The 23,410-nt window shown below is 41.9% G+C and overlaps 3 protein-coding genes across 10 annotated transcripts; 1 reads left to right on the top strand and 2 right to left on the bottom strand.

The window, feature by feature from the left end:
- Positions 1-1,207: 1,207 nt before the first annotated feature.
- On the bottom strand, positions 1,208-10,127 carry LOC136966239 (uncharacterized). 5 transcript variants are annotated; one of them, XR_010879366.1, is made up of 5 exons: positions 3,277-3,576; positions 2,646-2,954; positions 2,331-2,451; positions 1,886-1,954; positions 1,208-1,760 (listed from the first exon to the last, which is right to left on the bottom strand). XR_010879366.1 is itself a non-coding variant. In XM_067260699.1 (5 exons), exons 1-5 carry the CDS (start codon positions 10,087-10,089, stop codon positions 1,662-1,664), a joined length of 600 nt encoding a protein of 199 aa, XP_067116800.1. In that variant the 5' UTR covers positions 10,090-10,127; the 3' UTR covers positions 1,208-1,661. The 5 variants fall into 5 exon arrangements, 3 of the variants coding, with proteins under 3 accessions (XP_067116800.1, XP_067116802.1, XP_067116799.1); XM_067260699.1 differs by lacking the exon at positions 3,277-3,576 and adding an exon at positions 10,062-10,127 and having other exon boundaries at positions 1,912-1,954; XM_067260701.1 differs by lacking the exons at positions 2,331-2,451; positions 2,646-2,954; positions 3,277-3,576 and adding exons at positions 8,665-8,788; positions 8,978-9,286; positions 10,062-10,125 and having other exon boundaries at positions 1,912-1,954.
- A 287-nt stretch (positions 10,128-10,414) lies between these two features.
- On the bottom strand, positions 10,415-16,428 carry LOC136965977 (motile sperm domain-containing protein 2-like). Its single transcript, XM_067260301.1, has 15 exons — positions 16,389-16,428; positions 16,231-16,276; positions 15,834-15,989; positions 15,309-15,395; positions 15,038-15,192; positions 14,266-14,326; positions 13,981-14,019; positions 13,723-13,847; positions 13,121-13,264; positions 12,872-12,969; positions 12,368-12,461; positions 11,980-12,076; positions 11,619-11,745; positions 11,344-11,458; positions 10,415-11,172 (listed from the first exon to the last, which is right to left on the bottom strand). The coding sequence occupies exons 1-15, from the start codon at positions 16,419-16,421 to the stop codon at positions 10,999-11,001; spliced, it is 1,551 nt and encodes a 516-aa protein (XP_067116402.1). The 5' UTR covers positions 16,422-16,428; the 3' UTR covers positions 10,415-10,998.
- Positions 16,429-16,637: 209 nt separating this feature from the next.
- On the top strand, positions 16,638-18,920 carry gemin8 (gem (nuclear organelle) associated protein 8). Of its 4 annotated transcripts, none has more exons than XM_067260578.1 (4): positions 16,638-16,651; positions 17,152-17,204; positions 17,431-17,827; positions 18,147-18,920. In XM_067260578.1, the coding sequence occupies exons 2-4, from the start codon at positions 17,202-17,204 to the stop codon at positions 18,401-18,403; spliced, it is 657 nt and encodes a 218-aa protein (XP_067116679.1). In that variant the 5' UTR covers positions 16,638-16,651; positions 17,152-17,201; the 3' UTR covers positions 18,404-18,920. The 4 variants fall into 4 exon arrangements, with proteins under 4 accessions (XP_067116679.1, XP_067116678.1, XP_067116681.1 ...); XM_067260577.1 differs by lacking the exon at positions 16,638-16,651 and adding an exon at positions 16,668-16,720; XM_067260580.1 differs by lacking the exon at positions 16,638-16,651 and adding an exon at positions 16,802-16,817.
- Positions 18,921-23,410: the final 4,490 nt, after the last annotated feature.

Below are 23,410 nucleotides of genomic sequence, written 5' to 3'. Positions count from 1 at the left end.
TACAAAACCAACTTACAGCAACTTGTGCAGGAGGAAGTGGTGTTTGATGTACTGAGGTGTAAAGCGTCTATGGGTTCTGTAAGTATATGACAATGGGGTAGATAGCTGTGCAGCCCTGTGTGGAAGAAATTGGGATTTCCTGTGTGCTTACATTAATCACTAATCAATAGAACTAGTCATTGGATACTAGTTAGTACGTTTATCATGTAAGCTTGCTATTAATAACAGTAGATTGTGTCTATGTGTCAGGGTTAATAGATGTTCGTGATCAGGAGAAAGTACTGGGTAAACGTCCTTTGTCATGACTACAAGGAGAGCGCCAACTATGATCTCTCTAGTCTGAGTGGTCATGTGTTGGGAGCTGTGAAGCTCTTCCTCTGAGACTGTTGTAACGTCATTACTGCCTGACAGTCACTATCTATGTTTACATTCCTGTGCCCTATAAAAGATGGTCCTCCGGCTTTCGGAGCCGAGAGAGACCTGGTTGAGACCTAAGCTTGGTGTTGTGTTGTCATTTATGGTCAGAAGACTGGTTTTCTCTCCCAATCTGCAGATTGATAAATACGTATTAAAATCCAGAACTCAACTGAACTTAGTCACTCCGTTTATGAAGAGACGGACAAACACTTTCTTCATCACCTGGCAACTACTTTTCACTGCTCAACATGTTTATTTTCAGTTATAGCAACATTAGGAAACCACAATGTTCTTGGTAACTCAGATGAAGGGTGCAAAGTCACTTTTACTAATAATAAATTAGATAACATTGTATTTGTTCATTACAAATTTCACTCTAAACAATTTAGGTGGAACATGATTCTGTGAATATCAGAAATATAGATTATTGAGTGTGTGTGTGGAGGGGGGGGAGTGTGAGCAGAAAACCAATATTGATAAATAAGGAAGTTGGAAGAGAGCCAAAGAAGTAATATTACTGGAAAGTGGTTGGGAAGCAGACTATGGTAAGGGTCAAAAAGAGTTGTGACCAGTGTGTATAGTATCAGTCATCATCAGCACAGGGAGTCCAACTGGATGTCCAGTTGGGCAGTTGAGTAAAGCCCATTGGTTCTCAATATGAATGTGCTGTACGGCTAAAAGACACAGGCAAAGCAGTCTCACTCATCATTCAACCAACATGACTAAGAATAAACAAATTTTATGTACAGTGCCAGTCAAAAGTTTGGACACATGGGGGGGGGGGTCTATATGTAATGAAATTGGAAGACAGCCAAAGAAGTAATGTTACTGGCAATACAACGTTTTGTATATATCAATTCCCATCTGAAAGAAGGAAGTGATTCTGTAACTGAACTCACACAGCTACAGTAGCAGGAGAGGTCACACCATAATTTATGTGCCAGGAACATACAGGTCGTTCCTTGACACTTTAACTATGCAGTTCTGATCTTTGACTTTCTGCTGCACTTTCAATATATTCAATTTGTATGTCGTTTAGATTTTTTTTTATATATATATTTTTGTATGTAAAAAGTATTACACTGACATCTGGTGGAGAGTATTGATACTGGAGTAATTTGGTAAGAGTCACAAGAATGTACTGTAGTCTTTCCCATTCTCCTGAACATGGTGTGTCCCAAGCCAGTGAAGCGGACTATGCTATGAGTCTAAAAGAGTTGTGACCAGTGTGTATCTTGTATCAGTCAGTCATCATCAGCACAGGGAAAGTCCAGTTGGACAGTTGAGTACAGCCCATTGGTTGTCTCTATGAATGTGCTGTACGGCTCAATATCCTTCACCTCCTAAGAGACACAAGCAAAGCAGTCTTACTCATCAATCAACCAACATGACCAACACGTTTCATGTATTCATGGGACATTAATAGGCTTAATCATTGATGCCATATACTGAAGTGCTGTGAAATTACTTGAGCTCATAAAGACAATGTTTTACTTGAAACTCTTTGGAAGGGACACAGTTTTTCTGGTGAAGTCTCCTTTTGGGCAAAAAAAAGAGAAAAGAATGAACACAGTGGTAAATAATATGCCTATGTAACAATGTCTCTACCACTGTTTGTCTGCTTCAAGGGGTATGAGAATACTCTTCTCATAACTGCTCTGACAAACTAGACGAGAAGTGAAAGGACCTATAGCGGTTAAGATTGAGATGGAAACCTATAACCTATCCATCTCTAATTGTATCTTAGCATGTGCATTGCATTTGAAACACACAAATGTATTTCCTGTATTAATGCAAGCGCTAATGAGTGGTCATTAACATAGCAAGATAATCTGGGGACTTTGAATCATGTTTACAGAATTAGTCGTCATTGTCATCTTTTTCTCTTCTTTTTGAGTGAGCTAATCTCTTACCAGAGATGTATTTTCTTCAGAATTACTCCAACAAAGACAACAGCAACCATGGTCACTGCCAAGCCTCCCATCATCATCACATCAGGGTAGGGGCCTTCTTCAGTCATAGACTCATGAGTTTCTGCGTACGGAAAGCAAAGTTTAGTGTTTTACACTATTTATGTTGATCTTGTTTGTCTCAGAAATAATCATTATCATCATAATGATCATATTACTGATAACTTGATGACAGACTGTACATTGTAAGTTGAACACAGAACGGAACACAATGCAATATCAGCAGTACATAATAACTTTAATCTATGGAACACTTACCTTTGTAAGAAACATTGATGTTTGTGATATTTGTTCCTCCCTGAAAGACACACTGACATTTGTAGTTCCCTTCATCAGATGCTGTTGGACGTGTGAAGTGTAAAAATGTTCCTTCCTTCTCTATGTGCATGGTGACTCTGGAGTCACAACTTGTGTGTGTTTCATTGTTGTCGAATCGATACGAAATTTTGCATGTCCAATTATTCACTGTACGTATCTCACAATTGATAACCATCATTTCCTCAAATGATGGGTGGGTGCATATAGGAGTGGAATTAGAAATTTCTGTGAGCACAAAATAGAGAGTTTCTGTAAAAAAAAAAGAGGACAAATTGCTGTTATTAGTGGGTGATGGGATAGACTGACAATACTCTATGCTCAAATCATATTAGTTAAGTAAAATTAACTGAGCACTGATCCTTGATTATCTACTGTAGTTATTATAGGCATTATCTGTGTGTTGCTTTGTTAAAAAGTGTCAGCTAAATTATTACTATGTAAAATATTTTCTCACGATTCTCGCTTCCTCAGCTAAAATGCATGTGTACTGAATCTACAGGGACAACAATGCATAAACACTTGCAAAGAAAATGCAGGGAACCATTCAAATGAAACTATTATCTGGACTTACCCTCAATGGTCGTGTACATTCCCTGCATTCCCAAAAGCACAACAAACCTGAATGAACTTTTCCACATTCTACCCAGTAAAACCAACTAACCAATATATTATTCTCTTGACCTGTCTGTCTGGATGTCAATTCAAAGTTTCAGGCTAAATATTGATGCGCAGAGCAAGTCACGTTCACCCTTTAACAAGCTCTGTCTTTCCAAACACACAAGGTATGGGTGGTGGCTCCGCACTGTTTCTTGTTTCCGACCTACAAAACACGTACAGCAACTTGTGCAGGAGGAAGTGGTATTTGATGTACTGAGGTGTAAAGCGTCTATGGATTCTGTAAGTATATGACAATGGGTGTAGCGGGGTTTGCTCGTTTAAAGATAGAAATACTTAATTTATCATCAAGTTTGGGGCACCACCCTAATATTGGTTTAGGACATTAGGGAATCCTATGTTTAATATGTAATAATCAGTCTCATCTTTAGGAATGAATTCGTTCTAAGTGTAGAGCCAATCGTAACATCAGTGAACACGCACGTCAAAATCTTTACAATGAATTTATTCAAGTAAGGTAAACAGATCTTATGAACAAGTTGGATTATGGGTTTGATATGAGAGATTGGTTTCAATGAACAGAATGAAATGGTCTAATTTAAAGAAAGACAGAAATTGTACAGTCAATGTCCTTACAAATCATAAACAGAGCTCACGCCAATGCCATGTCGAGGAGGAAAGAGCGTTAGCCATAGTTACGTTTGATCAGGGGTTGATCAATGATGTTGAGGGCGGTTTGCGCCAAAGGTCCATTTGAAGAATCTGAAGTCAAAGCGCGGCTGCGCTGGGTCATGTGACTGAGTCTGCGGGATCTCAGTGAAGTCGCATTTGGAATTGCGTTTTTGGTTCTTCTGTTGAAACGTCCAGATAGTGACGCGTTCACTATGAAGTTGAATCTCAGGAGAAGCTTGGCGACGTCCTTTGGAACGCCAATCCTGATGGCGTTCATGCCATGGTCGGTTTCGCTGGAGTTCGAGATTGATGGTCATCTTAGGGCTTTATACAGTTCGAGAGAGGACCCGTCTGGGGTCAGATGTGGATTGGGGGAAGCTGGGTTCTCAACTCCCCCCTCCTTCCTTCACACCTACCAAAGGTGTGATCTGATCTCTGGCTGGTTCATTCGATGGTTCAAATATTGTTCTGGACATCTTGGTACAGTTACAAAATATAGTTGAATGATTGTTTTATTATGATAGCTTCGTGTAGATACCAAGAATGACGTGGTTATCTTTCAGGAAGAAAGAGTTGTTACTAGAATCAAGATTTCAGTGAACACAACATTAAAACAAAGTAACAAACATAACACAAATATCCCTCTCATAATTCTCCACCTTGTACTCTTGTGGTAAAGGTGAAGTCTCAAGAACTTTCCTCAAAAGTTCTGATCAAGGTATGTTCTTTGTTCAAATCGCCGCCGAAACGGATAGCAAATGGTCGCTGGAGACGTGTTGTCTAAATCAGGCCCTTTGAAGCTTGCAAGCTAGCAGGAGGGCTGATTAGGTAGATTGGGGAGGTCCCCCCCCCAATTCTATGGTTCCTTTGCATCGGCGTTTGGTGGGTAATCAGCATACTGAGGGTGTCACAAGGGCTGATTATGTTTGTCTGATGTGATTGAATCACTCTTCAGGTGTGGCAAGATGTTGGCTCCGTGTGGTCTTGCGGACCTCACTACATCCCCCCGGATGTCAACTTTCATAGACCGTCGTCGATGAAACTGTTGACATGAAGACAAGAGAAGAAAGACCACAGCAGCCTAACAGCATGTCACCCCCCCTCCCCAGACATTGGCATGGCTATGAGTGATTAAGCTATGACATGACATAGGAAAAAGGTTGAGAGGAAATTATTGAAACAAAAAGAGGCACTTGAAGTGGCTTACAATGGCCGTAGCAATTGAAGCTTTGTGACTAGGGGTCTAGATGAGGGAAAAGTTGTCTGCTTTTCAATCTTTTTAAATCAAACTAGTTTCAATAAACTCATTTAGGTTATGGTTACAATTGACTACCAAAGACGTACACAAATAACAAATAAAGGTACAAGGTAATTATAGTACATACTTTACACAATTATAGTTACTAAGTAGCTTCTTGAAGTCAACGTAACTAAACCACATTGATGAACTGCATCTAATAATGTAACTTTAGTTTGGCAACCACTGTTTTTTTTTTTTTTAACACAGTTAGCTGCGGGCATAGTCAATGCTTTTTTTCGACAAGCTATATCGTGGCGGCATAATAGGTTACGTGTAGAAACTGCATTGTTTAGTTGCTTCTAAACAAAAGTCCTTCAGGACTAATTACTACTGTCTGTTTCCTTGAACTAGACATGTGCACCAACGTATTAGTTGGTTGGTTAATTCACTTAACCAAATAGCTACACTATTAAAATAGAGGCTATAATAAAGGCTCCTATGCTACTTTCCTTGAAGAGCTGGCCCGAGGCAGATTACAACGTAAATGTCGGGGCAGCGGTGTTTCTGAGCACGCGCATACCTCCGGTCAAACCTAGCTGCTTCCTTTGAGCTAGCTGGTCCCACACACACACTAGCAGCTATTTCACGAAAAACAATTGAATACGCACACAGCCACTGTAGCCCAGGCACAGTAGTATTAAATACATGGTGTTACATACAGTTAGAGCTCGCTCTATCTTAACAGTTCGTTTCACAAAAGTTACGATTGCTCATTTCAATCTATCTTAGCCTCACACGGGGCGCCATTATGTAGCGGGGTTTGCTCGTTTAAAGATAGAAATACTTAATTTATCATCAAGTTTGGGGCACCACCCTAATATTGGTTTAGGACATTAGGGAATCCTATGTTTAATATGTAATAATCAGTCTCATCTTTAGGAATGAATTCGTTCTAAGTGTAGAGCCAATCGTAACATCAGTGAACACGCACGTCAAAATCTTTACAATGAATTTATTCAAGTAAGGTAAACAGATCTTATGAACAAGTTGGATTATGGGTTTGATATGAGAGATTGGTTTCAATGAACAGAATGAAATGGTCTAATTTAAAGAAAGACAGAAATTGTACAGTCAATGATTACATCCTTACAAATCATAAACAGAGCTCACGCCAATGCCATGTCGAGGAGGAAAGAGCGTTAGCCATAGTTACGTTTGATCAGGGGTTGATCAATGATGTTGAGGGCGGTTTGCGCCAAAGGTCCATTTGAAGAATCTGAAGTCAAAGCGCGGCTGCGCTGGGTCATGTGACTGAGTCTGCGGGATCTCAGTGAAGTCGCATTTGGAATTGCGTTTTTGGTTCTTCTGTTGAAACGTCCAGATAGTGACGCGTTCACTATGAAGTTGAATCTCAGGAGAAGCTTGGCGACGTCCTTTGGAACGCCAATCCTGATGGCGTTCATGCCATGGTCGGTTTCGCTGGAGTTCGAGATTGATGGTCATCTTAGGGCTTTATACAGTTCGAGAGAGGACCCGTCTGGGGTCAGATGTGGATTGGGGGAAGCTGGGTTCTCAACTCCCCCCTCCTTCCTTCACACCTACCAAAGGTGTGATCTGATCTCTGGCTGGTTCATTCGATGGTTCAAATATTGTTCTGGACATCTTGGTACAGTTACAAAATATAGTTGAATGATTGTTTTATTATGATAGCTTCGTGTAGATACCAAGAATGACGTGGTTATCTTTCAGGAAGAAAGAGTTGTTACTAGAATCAAGATTTCAGTGAACACAACATTAAAACAAAGTAACAAACATAACACAAATATCCCTCTCATAATTCTCCACCTTGTACTCTTGTGGTAAAGGTGAAGTCTCAAGAACTTTCCTCAAAAGTTCTGATCAAGGTATGTTCTTTGTTCAAATCGCCGCCGAAACGGATAGCAAATGGTCGCTGGAGACGTGTTGTCTAAATCAGGCCCTTTGAAGCTTGCAAGCTAGCAGGAGGGCTGATTAGGTAGATTGGGGAGGTCCCCCCCCCAATTCTATGGTTCCTTTGCATCGGCGTTTGGTGGGTAATCAGCATACTGAGGGTGTCACAAGGGCTGATTATGTTTGTCTGATGTGATTGAATCACTCTTCAGGTGTGGCAAGATGTTGGCTCCGTGTGGTCTTGCGGACCTCACTACATGGGGTAGATAGCTGTGCAGCCCTGGCAACTACTTTTCACTGCTCAACATGTTTATTTTCAGTTATAGCAACATTAGGAAACCACAATGTTCTTGGTAACGCAGATGAAGGGTGCAAAGTCACTTTTATTAATAATAAATTAGATAACATTGTATTTGTTCATTACATTTAGTCATTTAGCAGACGCTCTTATCCAGAGCGATTTACAGTACAGCGATTACAAATTTCGCTTTAAACAATTTAGGTGGAACATGATTCTGTGAATATCAGAAATATAGATTATTGAGTGTGTGTGTGTGTGTGGGGGGGGAGTGTGAGCAGAAAACCAATATTGATAAGTAATGAAGTTGGAAGAGAGCCAAAGAAGTAATATTACTGGAAAGTGGTTGGGAAGCAGACTATGGTAAGGGTCAAAAAGAGTTGTGACCAGTTTGTATAGTATCAGTCATCATCAGCACAGGGAGTCCAACTGGATGTCCAGTTGGGCAGTTGAGTAAAGCCCATTGGTTTTCAATATGAATGTGCTGTACGGCTCGTCGGCTCAATATCCTTCACCTCCTAAAAGACACAAGCAAAGCAGTCTCACTCATCATTCAACCAACATGACTAAGAATAAACACATTTTATGTACAGTACCAGTCAAAAGTTTGGACACATTTTAAATTTGTCCAAACTTTTGACTGGTACTGTATTCATGGGACATTTAAAGGCATAATCATTGATACCATATACTGAAGTGCTGTGAAATCATTTGAGTTCATAAGGACATCATGTTTTATGTAAAACTCTTTGGAAGGGACACAGTTTTGCTGGTGAAGTCTCCTTTTGGGCCAAAAAAAGAAGAGAAAAGAATGAACACAGTGGTAAATAATAGGCCAATGTAACAATGTCTCTAGCACTGTTTGTCTGCTTTATGGGGTATAAGAATACTATTCTCATAACCGCTCTGACAAACTAGACGAGAAGTGAAAGGACCTATAGTGGTTCAGATTGAGATGGAAACCTATAACCTGTCACACTCAACCAAAAGTAGGTCTTTCTCTATGTCTTCAAGGTGCCATCTCTAATTTGTATCTTAGCATGTGCATTGTATTTGAAACACGCAAATGTATTTACTATATTAATGCAAGAGCTAATGAGTGGTCAATAACGTAGCAAGATAATCTGGTGACTTTGAATCATGTTTACAGAATGAGTCGTCATCGTCATCTTTTTCTGTTATTTTTGAGTGAGCTAATCTCTTACCAGAGATGTATTTTCTTCAGAGTTACTCCAACAAAGATGACAGCAACCATGGTCACTGCCAAGCCTCCCATCATCATCATCACATTAGGGTAGGGGCCTTCTTCAGTCATAGGCGCATGAGATTCTGCGTACGGCAAGAAAGGTTTTGTGTTTTACACTATTTATGTTGATCTTGTTTGTCTCATCAATAATTATTATTATCATAATGATCATATTACTGAGAACTTGATGACAGACCGTACAATGTAAGTTGTACACAGAACACAATGCAGTAGCAGCAGTACATCATAACTTTAATCTATGGAACACTTACCTTTGTAAGAAACATTGATGTTTGTGATATTTGTTCCTCCCTGAAAGACACACTGACAATTGTAGTTCCCTTCATCAGATGCTGTTGGACGTGTGAAGTGTAAAAATGTTCCTTCCTTCTCTATGTGCATGGTGACTCTGGAGTCACAACTTGTGTGTGTTTCATTGTTGTCGAATCAATACGAAATTTGATATGTCCAATTATTCACTGTACGTATCTCACAATTGACAACCATCATTTCCTCAAATGATGGGTGGGTGCATATAGGAGTGGAATTAGAAGTTTCTGTGAGCACAAAATTGAGAGTTTCTGTAAAAAAAGAAGACAAATTGCTGTTATTAGTGGGTGATGGGATAGACTGAGAATACTCTATGCTCAAATCATATTAGTTAACCCTTGTGTTATCTTCGGGTCATTCTGACCCATCAGTCATTGTGACCCACCGTCGTTTTGCGACAAATTTACCTCATACAAAAACAAAGTGAAGCATTTTCTTTTAACTGTCGGGCTGTCTCAGACCCCCTACATTGGAATGGTTAAAAGAAAATTATTTTTATTTGTTTTTGTATTGGGTAAAATTGGGTAAACACAACATTTAGTCATTTAGCAGACGCTCTTATCCAGAGCGACTTACAGTAAGTACAGGGACATTCCCCCCGAGGCAAGTAGGGTGAAGTGCCTTGCCCAAGGACACAATGTCAGTTGGCATGACCGGGAATCGAACTAGCAACCTTCGGATTACTAGCCCGATTCCCTCACCGCTCAGCCACCTGACTCCCAATGGTTCGTTGACAACGATGGTTCGTTATGAACCTTTGGGTCATGTGACCCGAAGGCAGCACGAGGGTTAAGTAAAATTAACTGAGCACTGATCCTTGATTATCTACTGTAGTTATTATAGGCATTATCTGTGTGTTGCTTTGTTAAAGTGTCAGCTAAATTATTACTATGTACAATATTATCTCACGATTCTCGCTTCCTCAGCTAAAATGTATGTGTACTGAATCTACAGGGACAACAATGCATAAACACTTGCAAAGAAAATGCAGGGAACCATTCAAATGAAACTATTATCTGGACTTACCCTCAATGGCTGTGTACATTCCCTGCATTCCCAAAAGCACAACAAACCTGAATGCACTTTTCCACATTCTACCCAGTAAAACATTACATTTACATTTAGCAGACGCTCTTATCCAGAGCGACTTACAGCAAGTACAGGGACATTCCCCCGAGGCAAGTAGGGTGAAGTGCCTTGCCCAAGGACACAACGTCAGTTGGCATGACCGGGAATCGAACTGGCGACCTTCGGATTACTAGCCCGACTCCCTCACCGCTCAACCAACTAACCAATATATTATTCTCTTGACCTGTCTGTCTGGATGTCAATTCAAAGTTTCAGGCTAAATATTGATGCTCAGAGCAAGTCACGTTCACCCTTTAACAAGCTCTGTCTTCCCAAACACACAAGGTATGGGTGGTGGCTCCGCACTGTTTCTTGTTTCCGACCCACAAAACACGTACAGAAACGTACAGCAACTTGTGCAGGAGGAAGTGGTGTTTGATGTACTGAGGTGTAAAGCGTCTATGGGTTCTGTAAGTATATGACAATGGGGTAGATAGCTGTGCAGCCCTGGCAACGACTATTCACTGCTCAACATGTTTATTTTCAGTTATAGCAACATTAGGAAACCACAATGTTCTTGGTAACTCAGACTAAGTGTGCAAAGTCACTTCAATTAATAATTAAGGAGACAACATTGTATTTGTTCATTGCAAATGTCACCGCAAACAATTTAGGTGGAACATGATTCTGTGATTATCAACAGATCAACAAACAGTGTAAATGGGTGAGTATTAAAATAACATAAAAAGAATCGGAATGTTCAGAAGTCACGATTGCACTCTTTTCTCAACAACATCATTGAGACTCCCATCTATGATTGGTTGGTCGGTGCTCTGCCCCTCAACGTTACATCCATGTTGCATACACAGGTCCAGTTCTCCATGGTCAGGTGCCGCTACTGTGCATTGTCCCCAGTGTACAACATGTAGAAAGCAGAGAACCCCAAGCCTGTCAGTGCTGTCAACATGGCTGTCAGTGCCGTCACCATGGCTGTCAGAACCTTCTGGGACCACAGGCATCGCTCCAACTTCTGCTCCAGCCTGGTGCTGCTGGCCAACATGTGCATGAGCTGCAGGGGACAGAGGATACAAGGAACGGGGCTCGTTCAACAACGCAAGACACAGCGGTTCAGATAGGTTCTCAAATGCTTTGACACCTCTGTATTTCTGTCTATCACTTCGAAACCCTAAATATCCTCTGAACACTTCGACCACAAGAACTGCATGCACTGGTAACTCACAGTGGTGTGCATGTCTGGTTGCCCGTTGGTCTCCTGTATTTTGGGCTGTTCTTTTTGGCTGTTCCTAACTGGGTTGAGGGCAGGCTGGAGGCCTTCCAGGATGTGACATTGCAGCCTGCAGGTACAGACAAGGTATACACATCTGAGGTATAATTGTCTTTGGAGATACATACAACAACAAACACTGTTCTTAATTTTAACATTTTCTACAAATATTTTAGTAGGGCACTTGGTGTTTGTGTTTTGTTCATCTTAATAAAAGTGGACGATCTCACCTGTGCTCCATCATTTTATTTCGTTGGATGCCCTTCCAGAAGGAGGCCTGATCTGGGACCGTCCCACTGTTCTGCTCCATCTCTGCAGCCATGATCAAGAAACGGTCCTGAGGCGAGGGCACAGAAGCTGCACAGCCAATCAGAAGACATGTAATCAGGTCCAACAGCCAATCAGAAATAATCTAGGACTAACAGATGTTTTCTCCCATTTCTCTCTCTCTATATATATATATACGTACATACACATATAAATACAGGTCTGCAGATCCTGTGGATAACTGTTAAATGTTTTTTGTATTGCATACGCAGTGTAGGACTTCACAGAGTAGGACTAAAGGGTTGAATGGGATAGATGAAGCACCTCCATGCAGGGACACCGTGATCTCTGCATTAGTCCCTGGCTCACAGCTACTGTTGCTGGGCTTCACCCTGTACTTGTTTGGGGCTGTGGTGCGTACCTAAAATCATAGATAGGAGGATTGTCAAATAAGCCAAATATACATCTATGTATGCATACATTTATGTATACACATGTATACATAAATATAGAGAACATCAGTGAAGTGATGGTTGTCTGGAGCCTTCATTAATGTTTTCTTTTACTACTTTAGTACTAAATTAGTTTCTAGTGTATAAGTAATCACTTGATTTTCTACTTGCTTTTGTTGTTTACACTTTTCTGGTATTGCTTTTGTTGTGATTGGATGCAGATGGATGAACACAGGTTATCCAGTGTGAGCAAGACTCACCTTAAAGGCCACTGGGTTTTTGGTGACATTATTAAGGACGATCAGACATTTCTTCTCGCTCTCCTGGGAGCCAAAGCACAGCTCCTCAGCAGGGCTGTAGCAGGAAATAAACCAGATCAAATGCTGAAAACCCCACTTCTGTGCTTTCCTTTTCTCTCTGTCTTGACACTTCACTTCAAAAACAAGTAGTTTAGCCCGTGTGCTCACTCTGCAAAAGTGTGGTGCGCCACAGTCCTCATACATAGGCCAAGCATTACACTGTACATGCACCTGCAAATTATATTGTGTGCATAACTGCAAAATATTCTATTCCATTTTAAGTGTGTAACATCAATGCAAAATAGAACCTAATATGGAGTAAAGCATGATGATGCTGTACTACACCACAGTAATGATGTAGGAAACGGACAGAAATATGTATTACACTGTACATGCACATGGATAAAAAAAAGTCAAAAAATGAAGAAAATGAGTGCAGTCTGTAACCTCAAAGTCAACTCTAACCTGACATGGAGCAAAGAGCCTCTCCAAGTCGTCGTGGGTCTCCTAGCTGTCCTGACTCTGCTCACAGCGTCCATGTCCCCATCCTCAGAAAAGGACACCTGCTCCTCCAGATGGATAGAGATGGAGGACAAATATATCTGTTATCTATATGCTATGCTATTATCTATGCTAGCTACATATGACTGAAATTGGACAGTACGACGGCTCTGAACTAGGCGGTTTGTTGGATGAAGGCATGGACGGCGGCACCTTTTTGGGGATGACGGCTGGCTCTGCCATCTCACCATCCTGCTCTCCATCTTTCACCTCCATGTCATCCTCATGTCCAGGATCGGATATGGACGGCTGGAAGTCATCGTCAGGCAGAGGTGGATAGCTGTATTTGAAGGGGTCCTGTGAATTTGACGTTAACAGAAGAGCTACTTTAGCCAAACCAGATCCCAGATTGAAAAAAACACAGAAGCGATCACATTCTGTGCAACTCACAGCATTACCCGTACCTTCCAATGAGTGTACTATGAGTGTTGTATGCTGTCAGCAGAGGCGGCTGTAGGTTGTCTGTATTGTGTTCATGAGAATACCGTCCCTTTATGTGTAGTCATATATAATATACAGCTGTGGATACATGCTAATGAGGCTAAATATGTGTGTGTGTACTGTATGCACCCATCATCAATGTATATATTAATCCAATGGACAGAGGAATTATGTGGACAGCATACATTTAAACGAACAAAAGTTTAGACAAGCATAAAGGTGTCTTCTGAACTGTATGCAGAGCAGAAAGTAGATGGGTAGCCTGTGTAGATACTGTTCACGTGTGTCTGGTACTGCAGCTGTAGGGAACGTACTGTTCCTCCCATGTAAGATGGTAGGTGTTCTATGTCGACGTAAGTCTGGATGTCACTCTTGGAGACAAACTTCAGCTTGTCGATGGCGTCTGGGTCCAGCCAGGTCTTAATAACCTTCCAAGCAGCTAGGGTGTAGATTACGTGACTGGGATTACAAACAGAGCTGTGATAGAATCAGTGCTAATGGTGGTTGTTGAGATGGGCAGGCCAGCATAGTCTCATATACTTAAATGAACTGAAATACTCGCCATGACTCACCATTCATGATCCATGGCATGGCGTACATAAGCATTTTAGCTGAAAATCGACAGAATTAAAGAAACACAAATCAAACGAGACATGAGCTTTCCCTTTAAGGAGGTTCATCAGATGGGAGTCCCATGCAGGTCAAACATACCATATGATTTCCCAATAAGTTAGAATGTTTTTGAAATGTCAAAGAGACAACGCAAGTAAATTAAATGAACATTATCATGGATTACTAAAATGCAACAAATCATAAACAAGAGTGACAAAATCACTGTATTATCCTCAGCTACTTACAAAGCAATCTTGGGTAATATACCTGGAAACAATTAATGATGTACTTCACAAACTCCATGTCCTACAAGAGAAGGGACACAGCAGATAGTGATCTCATAAAGACATGATTTAGAACGATAAGAGAGGAAACATGTTTCGTAAAGACGCAGCTGTTTATGTTTGTGAACAGACTTGGAGCCCCAAGCTAAAGCCTGACCCAGATAACACAGAGAAGCTAACTGTGGCTCTTTGCACTCAGATACTGCTTCTGTTTACTCAATCACATGACCCGTAATACCCCTCAGAAAATATCTTAGCCTTTTATTATACAAACAACGTAATGTGCTTACACTGGATAGTCCAGTGTGTGTGTGTGTGGTGTGCAAAAAGAATGATGCAGATATTCTCTTAAAAAAAGGAACTAATATCTAATTTCTCTTTCAACAGCTTTTGTCACTCTAGACGTTTTTATGGTCCAAGATTACCTTTGAGCTCAACATAGGCTGGTGTCTAATCATGCCACATTAAGCCATTGGGTAGTTTTTTGGAGCAAGCATAAACATAATCATAAAGAGGGGGATAAATTGTCTTCAGTAATGATAACCGAAACTCCTCCCTGAGTAATACAGAGATACAGTGAGACTGTAAATTTCGAAATGACATTGGGTTTCACAAAAGACGCATTCACGTGCCCCAAACAAATACTAAAAACCTCCCATGATGTTGAGAGTGAGAGCGAGAGAGAGGAAATGAGTGAGAGCAGAGGGGAGGGGTGTGGAGAGCAGTTTCTTACGACATTTCCTAGACCCGACTCAGACATGTCGAACACCACAGTGAGGGACATTCCAGGTTCTCTCTTGGCGTAGCGCTCTAACCAGAAGGCCACATACCTCTTCCTCTCCTGCAACATCCGTGGGTCTTTCACATGTAACTTCACCCTAAACCAGACTGGGGACATAACATACTGTTTACTGCCAGCAGTCAGCATGAACACAATGTTTTATTTCGATTTTAATAACGGCCCCATTCAGATTGAGTTCCTCGTCAAGACAAGAGACACATACACAGTTTGTTGCCTTCTTTATCATAGCCATGGAGGTAGTGCACACCAGACTCGAAGAGAGTATTCTGGATACAGCTTTCATTTATGTCTAGAGGAGGAGAGATTCATCAATTAGACAAACGGGTATGCTGATTGAGACTAACCTGAGGTTAGTCTGAAAATGAAAGGGTCATTGTGTGGGTGTTTGTGTGCGTGTGTGCATGTGGGACGTACACACGTGGACCACATAGCCCTTCTGCCTTCACTAAACAGAGGGTTCTCTATTGTAGTAGTAACAATTGTTTTCATTGTAAACCAGCCCAGGGTCTAACGTCATGCCATTGTAAAAGTCTTTATATAATCCTTTCCCACCTGTGTATATCCAATTTCCAAACAGTGATCAATGTTTTCTCACAACAACTTGTATGCCATCTTGAATAACTGGTTTAAGAGGGTTTACTGTAACCAACATGTGACGTTTGCAAATGGAACAACCAGTTTTGGATCAATCTAATGGCAGAGTGTTCCTGCAACAAAGACAACCCACCATTCAGTTTGAATTCTTTTCTCCACTTTAGGCTCTCATCGATCATTTTCAAGGTGTCTTCCAACACATAGTGCCTCCAGTCCAAATAACTGTCCACCAAAGCGTCGTCATTCAGTAGTCTGTCCACATCCCTGATGTCATACTTGTCACATGAATCTGTGACAGATTTAAATGGAATGCATGACTGTGCGTGTTTTTGTCCAGACACACGTTTCTTGTCTAAGCTTTCTCTACAATGTATTAACTTTGGTTTAGAAATAATATTTAATACAACTGTAGCTACAACAACTGTAGCTACAACTGTAACTAACTTTCGTTACAGGCTATACATTCTGTATTAGATTTTTTTAATTATTATTATTAAATTATTCTCTTCACAGCGCATTCCACATCTCACCTTGTGCATATTCCGCGCTGAATCTTTGTCTTATTTCTGCTATTTTCTTTGGAATAAAAAAAGTTAATAAAAAGTTATCAATACGTCTGCATTTAATGTTACATCCTAAATGCATTGTCTGATCAGATTATTTTTTAAATGCTGTAATCTGTGTATACCTTTTCTAATTCCGTTGAACCTGCGTCCGCCATACTCCCGAACAGAGTGTAAATAGGCTACAACAAATTACAGAGGGGCGGGATTGGGAGAATTGCCATGTTCTTCTTGACGAATGTAGGCTACGCGATTCACTGAAGCGACAGGTATGGAATTTGAACAAGAGAACGTTGGAATGACTGTCTTACTATTTGAAGCTTCAAACATGCATTGTTAAATTATTCGATTTTCATTTATTTTATTTCGTGCAGATAAATCAAACAGGGTACGTGTTTTCCTTGGAAATGCAATGCACCTCAAGAGGAAAGGTTGTTCCAAATCCAAGCAGGCATAGGTAGACCTGTCCATCTTATTCACGCCACTAGGTGGTGGCATACACGCATACATGCTTTCGACAATAAATATTGTATTCAACTAAGTGAGCTCATAAGGTAGCCAACTAGTAAATATGCAAGTTTGATATACGTGTACAATACACTGTCAAATGCTGCTTTTGTATCAATTGATTCATTAATACTGTTTTAACTAACGTGCGTTCTCTAGTTGGCCTCCATAACATGTGACGGTGACGTACGTAGCGTTGTTTGTTAGCAATAGCTAGCTAGCTAACTACTGCCCTCTCGCATGCCATACGGTGGACTTCTCTAGCCAGCTGTTTGGGGCATGCAGTTAAACTTAGCCAGTTACACAAAGTTATCATCATAGTGATTGCTTGCGTGCTAATTCACTTGCGTACTTTCAAGTTTACAATTTGTATTGCTTTAGGTCCGGCAATGAAATAAACTAAGCACCAGCAATCAAGTCATAACATCAGCATGGTAAGTTAGCTAGCTAGTAGCATAGCACAACTGTGCAGTGTGGTAGCCTACTTCACAGCAAAGTCTCTCGATGAGCTTTATTGGTTTATAGTTGCTACTCAAATGTCTTCATGTACGCTAGCGCTAACTAATACAGAAGGTAATGGTGTAGTTCTGATACGTAAGACTTGTGTTGACACTTTTTGGGCATAATCTAATCTGTCATACCATCTCTCATGCCATAAAGGAACTTGGGAAGGATTCCACCTGGTTTGCTGACCCAATGTATGGCCGGTATTGGCAGCACTATCAGCAGGCTATGCGATGGCACCAGAGGCACAGGCATGCCTACGGGAAGGCTCTGGAGGCTGCTTTTAGCCCAGGCTACAACTTCCAGTACCCCAACACCTCCCAGCGCTATGCTGACTGGCAGAATGAAGGGAGTGGGGGTAAGGCCGATGAGGATCTCACTGCTAAGGGGCCGAGGGAGGAGGTAGGACATGATTCAGAGAGCGAGACGGACGGCTACGGCTCGGACACCGATGGTTCGGACAGCGAGATCGAGTGCGATGTCAGCAACATGGAGATCACTGAAGAGCTGCGCCAGTATTTTGCTCAGACAGAGCGGCACAAGCAAGAGCTTAGTAAGTGTGTGTGTGTGTGTGTGTGAGAATTTTAACCAACTCAAAACTAGTGAGCGCACAGGCCTATTTTATCTATACCTGTTGATTCAAGGTGTAGAAGCCGTGTCACTTCATAACAGCTCAGATGGGTTTAGATGCTCTGACAAAAGAACTTTTCCCTGAAATACATCAGCACGGTAATCGACCTCTCTTCTGCTAAAAGGAGCGCATCTCACTGATGGGCTTGGATAGTGTTTCAGTGGGTGACACGGCTTGCTGAATAATGAATCGTCGTGAAGCTCGCATGTAAAGCCTCCATTTTTCCCCCTCTCCCCTGCAGAGAAGCAGCAGCAGCTGGAGGCTGAGCAGGCGGAGAGCTATGTGTTGGCCGACCAGGACATGCACAGGGTGTCCTGGCGGAGCGCGCTGCCTCCCTTGGAGAGGCCAGGGGAGCGCCGCGGGGCGGAGATGAAGAAGCTGTACGGGACGACCGCTGCCAAGATCCAGGGAATGGAGACGGCCATGCAGCTCACCTTCGACAGGAACTGTGACAGGAAGCAGCCCAAGTACTGGCCCGTCATCCCCCTGAAACTGTAACTCAAAAGTGGATCTCCCCTGAGGCCTGCTGGGGGAAGTACTGGTCTGGTGTTCTCGTTGACCTGGTGCACTGCTTTGAAACTGCTGGTGCTGACATCTAGGCATTGGTTTGGTATCTTTTTTAGCGACTATTTTACAAATGACCCACCCTGCCACACATGGGATGTTGACCAATGTCCAAGGGCGGAGGTAGTTGTTTCTGTCTGTGACTCTTTGCCAAGGTTTTTTGGGGCCAGTGGTTCCTTAAATGGATTACAAATGCATAAGTTGCACACTCAACAGGTCGGGAGGGGGGTAACATATGCATACATGGGTTGGTGTGGAATGAACAGGGAATTTTCTAGTTTGTGTAATCAGATTCTGCTCAGATCAGGTGTTCCTTGACTAATTAATTCTAAGAATGCTCCTGTCTTCTTCTCTGGCCTGAGCTTTTATGCCACAGGAATAAAGCAATTTGTTACTTTGTGGTAGACCTGTTATATTTGATTCATAGATTAAATGACAATTCTCATCCCAATGTTATCTGCTTCATCATTGAGTGGTTTAAACAAAATTCACAACTTTTTGGGTGTCTCCAATGCCTAGGTTTTTTAAAGATGTATTTTTTTAAGAATATTGTTAATATTGTGTCTAATAAAGTTTTCTGTGATCAAGTGAAGTTGAAGTTTCCTGATTAAGCCTGTGATTGACGCCCTCCTTATTTTTATGCAAATGAAATGCAGATTGTTTGAAAGTCAATAGACTAATAGGCCTACTGTGTAAATTCTTCATTTGACAATTCTAAGAGGAGTAGGCTACGTTAAGGTCACATTCAGACCAAAGGACTTGGATCATTTAACAATAGCATTAGGCCTAGGTCACATATTGCAGTGAGAAGCAGTCTACTGGTCAGTTACTAAGGTAATGTTCTTTTTGGGTGAACGGTAATTATCATATGTTATCTGACTCCAAATTGGGTCCTTACCGGATCTGGCAAAAAAGAAAAGAGGTTATGGAAAGAAAGACGCAGAAACCTGGACCCCAATAGTGACGACACCGTCCCATTCCTACGTGGGGACCTTTTTTGAGACCGATCGACTTTTGGTGCGGTCGTGGTTGTATGCATACTGTAGCGCACATCTTTATCCAGCAAAAAACTTTCCTGCCTGGTGAATTTGTCACATCTCCCCACTCCGAAGTTCAAGTAACGCTATGGGTATGTAGAGAACAATACAACTCGACGCATTTGTTTGCCATTTTATTTCTAAATTTGAGTTTAGGTTTCTTTGTTCTTTTAATAATTTAGAAAGTCGCACAATTTAATTTACATTGTGAGCTTATTGCTTTCCTTTCAATGCAGATTGGGATGTCATTTTGTAATCGGTTGATGAGATTAGATCGAAACTAAATGGATGTTCTTTTCGACTGAAGGTAGTTTTGTTGTTTCACTTAAACATTTCACATACTTCCTAAAACGCATTTCATATGTCCCATAGCTTCAGGTGGTAGGTTAGCATATGTTCTATTAACATGACTCTTTAAATGTAAAAATCATACAATGTGTATTTACTTTAACCTTGCCATTTGTTATTTTCATTTTTTTACTGAAAGCCAATGAATTGCAGTAATGTGATTTTAGGGGCCACGTTTTACAGAGTGTAGCCTATTTGTGTGTCAGTGTGTTTGTGATCACAGTGTGATAGACAGTGTAATAGATGTGCATGTTTGTGACCTTATTTATCTTAAATAACTTCCTAATGTGCAGTTCTAAGTATGTGTCCAGGGAGACAAGCCGTGTCACCATTGGTTTATCATGCGGCTCAGAGTAGCATGACACAGGAGGTGCTCTCAACCACACTTAAACGGGATGATGTGACATCACTCTTAGGATCCTGGATTATGATTCCTCTGTATCATGGACCTGTGTGTTACACAATGTTCTCCTAATAGTCCCTAGTGGATTTAAAATTGGATCCTAAATGGATTAGAGCCGAACAATCTACTTGGTGATCAGCCAGTGAGTTCTCAACCTGCATAGTAGGCTATACATGTTCTCCCTGAAACCAGAAAAACAAAAGAGGCAATACTGAGTCTGTCTTTGAGTCTGTTACTTTGTGTCAATCTGTCTATTTCTCTCACATTGTCAACATCTGTTTTGAATAAGCCGTGGTAGAGGTAGAGGTGCCTATCGAAGGTTCTGACAGGACAGGCAGACTGTTTTGTTTCAGAACAGGCAGACAGGATGTCTCCTGGTGACCTGTTTTACCTGAAAGAACACAGCCCCCTTTAGCCTGGAGCCAACAGACAATCTGCCTCCATTTTCTTTCCTCCATCTCTCTTTTCTCTCCTGTTTCTCCTTTTATTTCTTTTCTGTCCGTAGGTTTTTACCACAGAGCAGGTTGTGTTCGTTATCAGCCTGCAGGGGGCACAGTCATTGACAAAGGGGATCATTGTTTATTGTGGTTGGGAGGGAGAGGAATCTATTGAGTTAGCTTGCTAAATGAACACACTCACGCTCACACACTCAAACATAAGCATGAAGAAATAATGCAATAATAATAATGTCTAATAGAAATAATGTCTATTCTCACACTTTTATTTTCTTTAGACACGAAAGTGATGATGCAGATTTCACCTTGAGAACGACGCACGGTTTTGCTGTCCTGGCCAGTAGTGGGGGCTGTTCATTTGGAGATATGTATTCAACCCTTGGCTCCTGCGATCAGCTAGACCCAATTGAGGTCCATAGAGAGGGACCTGTTGCTATGGTGACAGCTATACAAAGGGCTTAAGGCATCATCTCAATCCTGTCACGTGTTAGATCTTATGTGCGTGAGTGTAGAAAGACACACCCAAGCAGGCACACGGGCACAATCACAGACACACACACACACACACACACACATGCAGTAATTACAGCAAGTTGTGTACATTTTTGATAATGATGTAGACGTGACAATGATCGGCGATGCTGCAGTAAAGAAATGGCTTAATCCCTTGAAATCCCCCTCGAAACCTGTTGACTGATCGACCCCCTGCCCTGAAAGACTCTGTACATGGATTGGTACTGGCATGCCGGGCACAGGTGCAGGAGGTGTTGAGGCGAAGGCCCCATTCATGTGACCTGGGTATTCATGAAGGGATGGGATGGGATGGGGGTTGGATTTGATGATGCGACATCATCACATGGAGCTGTCATCCAGCAGAATCTGGGCCAGAAGGATTATGGGCTAGTCAGATAAATCAGTGGGGGGTTGGGAGCAATGGCCCTGCCCCGACCCAGGCTAAGCATATTTACAAAGACACCCGTCACATATGGGAAATAAACGGAGGTGCTACACACTTGTCCTCCAGCCTCGAGTTTTGTTTCCGGATTCCTCTATGGGTTTGCAGTAGGTGAATTTCTACAGCACACATTGCAAGGGATTGTCCAGTCTTTGTCAACCCCTGTTGGTTCGACCTAGTCCTTTAAGTAAGGGTGAGGGTTAGTGTCTTCCTGTCTGCCATCTCCCTGTTTGTCTAAACGTACGTTGGACTTCAAACATGGCTTGACTTCAACTCAGTTCGGAAGGAGCCTCTTCTTGGCTGTTTACCCGCATTCCCAGTTCATGCAAAGTTTAGAGGAAACAGGTGGTATGACGAGTTTGAGTGTGCATGAGTTTGCATCCATTTATTAGTTTTAAATGGCTAGTTTCTGTCAATGGGCCTACATTGTATTAGGATAGCTAAATATTTACCCCCCTCCCCCTGTTGGTGTGTGTATAGTTTTAGTGTGTGTGTGTGTGGTGTGTCTGTTTTTTGGTAGGATTAACTCAACTCGGCATCCTCCCTCTCTCAGTCCCGCTCTCTGATGAGAGGGAGGCGTCTCCTTGGCGACCGCCATCGGTGGGCGGTGCGGGGCGAAAGTGGGTCACCCTGGAAGATTAGGACCCGGATCTGTCCGTTTGACATCAGGGATCTGGAGTCGCTGTGTCACACCCCTCCACATCCCACATCCACCCAGAGGGCAGTGTCAGTATCTTCCTGGGCCCACTGACAACCATGCAGATAGGAACAGCATGGATGAAGTGTGATACTGAATACAATACAAGGTGCAGCGGGTTGGTCTCTGCCAGCAAAGGTTTCGCTTTTAGGGGAAGTGGAGCCCATTAAAATGGCAAGGATTAGACTAAAGCGTGAGCAGGAGGTTCTTAATGCCCTTTCAGAGATAATGTGTGTGTGTGTGTGTGTGTGAGAGAGAGACAGACAGAGAGAGAGAGAGAGACAGAGAGAGAGAGAGAGAGAGGGGGGAAGAGAGAGAGAGAGAGAGAGAGAGAGAGAGAGAGAGAGACAGACAGACAGACAGACAGACAGACAGACAGACAGAGAGAGAGAGAGAGAGAGAGACAGACAGACAGAGAGAGAGAGAGGGGGGAAGAGAGAGAGAGAGAGAGAGAGAGGAATGTTCACGATGCATTTATTCATTTCCCTTCAAGTTTGACCACATACACACTATCCACACAGATAACATGCAGATAACTTAAAATAAGCAGCAATGCCCTTTCAACTCTGGCTAGACTCAAAAGGAATACACATTAAAAAAGGAACCCTGGCTGTCTTAGACACATGTTGAGGTCAGAGGTGTGAAGATGGATGCTGATAAGAGGAGACCTAAAAGGCCAGAGAATAGGCCCTGACAACTGTCCTGGAATCTGGTTGTACAGTGTGCTGTATGTGCTTGTTCCTTACATTTTCATAAATGGCAACCTGCCTACTTGAACTATGTGTCCCTTTTTTACACTACCACCTTTAGAAACAATGTATAATCAAGCCTAAAAAGGTTTGAAAAAAATAATAATCTGATAGTAAGTAAATTAAGTACGTCAATTGAGAACATGTTCTTGGAACTGTTATCAGTAGATTAATACATATTAAATTGCCATAGCAACAACGGAAACATGTTCCTTATCGCTGCTGTGGGACATTTCCACTCTATGAGAGAGGTCTGATCGAGCTCATGTGTGTGATGGCAAGTCTGTTTCACTGAGT

This window comes from Osmerus mordax, chromosome 22 (genome assembly GCF_038355195.1).
Source record: "Osmerus mordax isolate fOsmMor3 chromosome 22, fOsmMor3.pri, whole genome shotgun sequence".
Lineage (NCBI taxonomy): Eukaryota > Metazoa > Chordata > Actinopteri > Osmeriformes > Osmeridae > Osmerus > Osmerus mordax.
The sequence above is the reverse complement of the archived record's forward strand: the minus strand, read 5'-3'. Positions and strand labels throughout refer to the sequence as shown.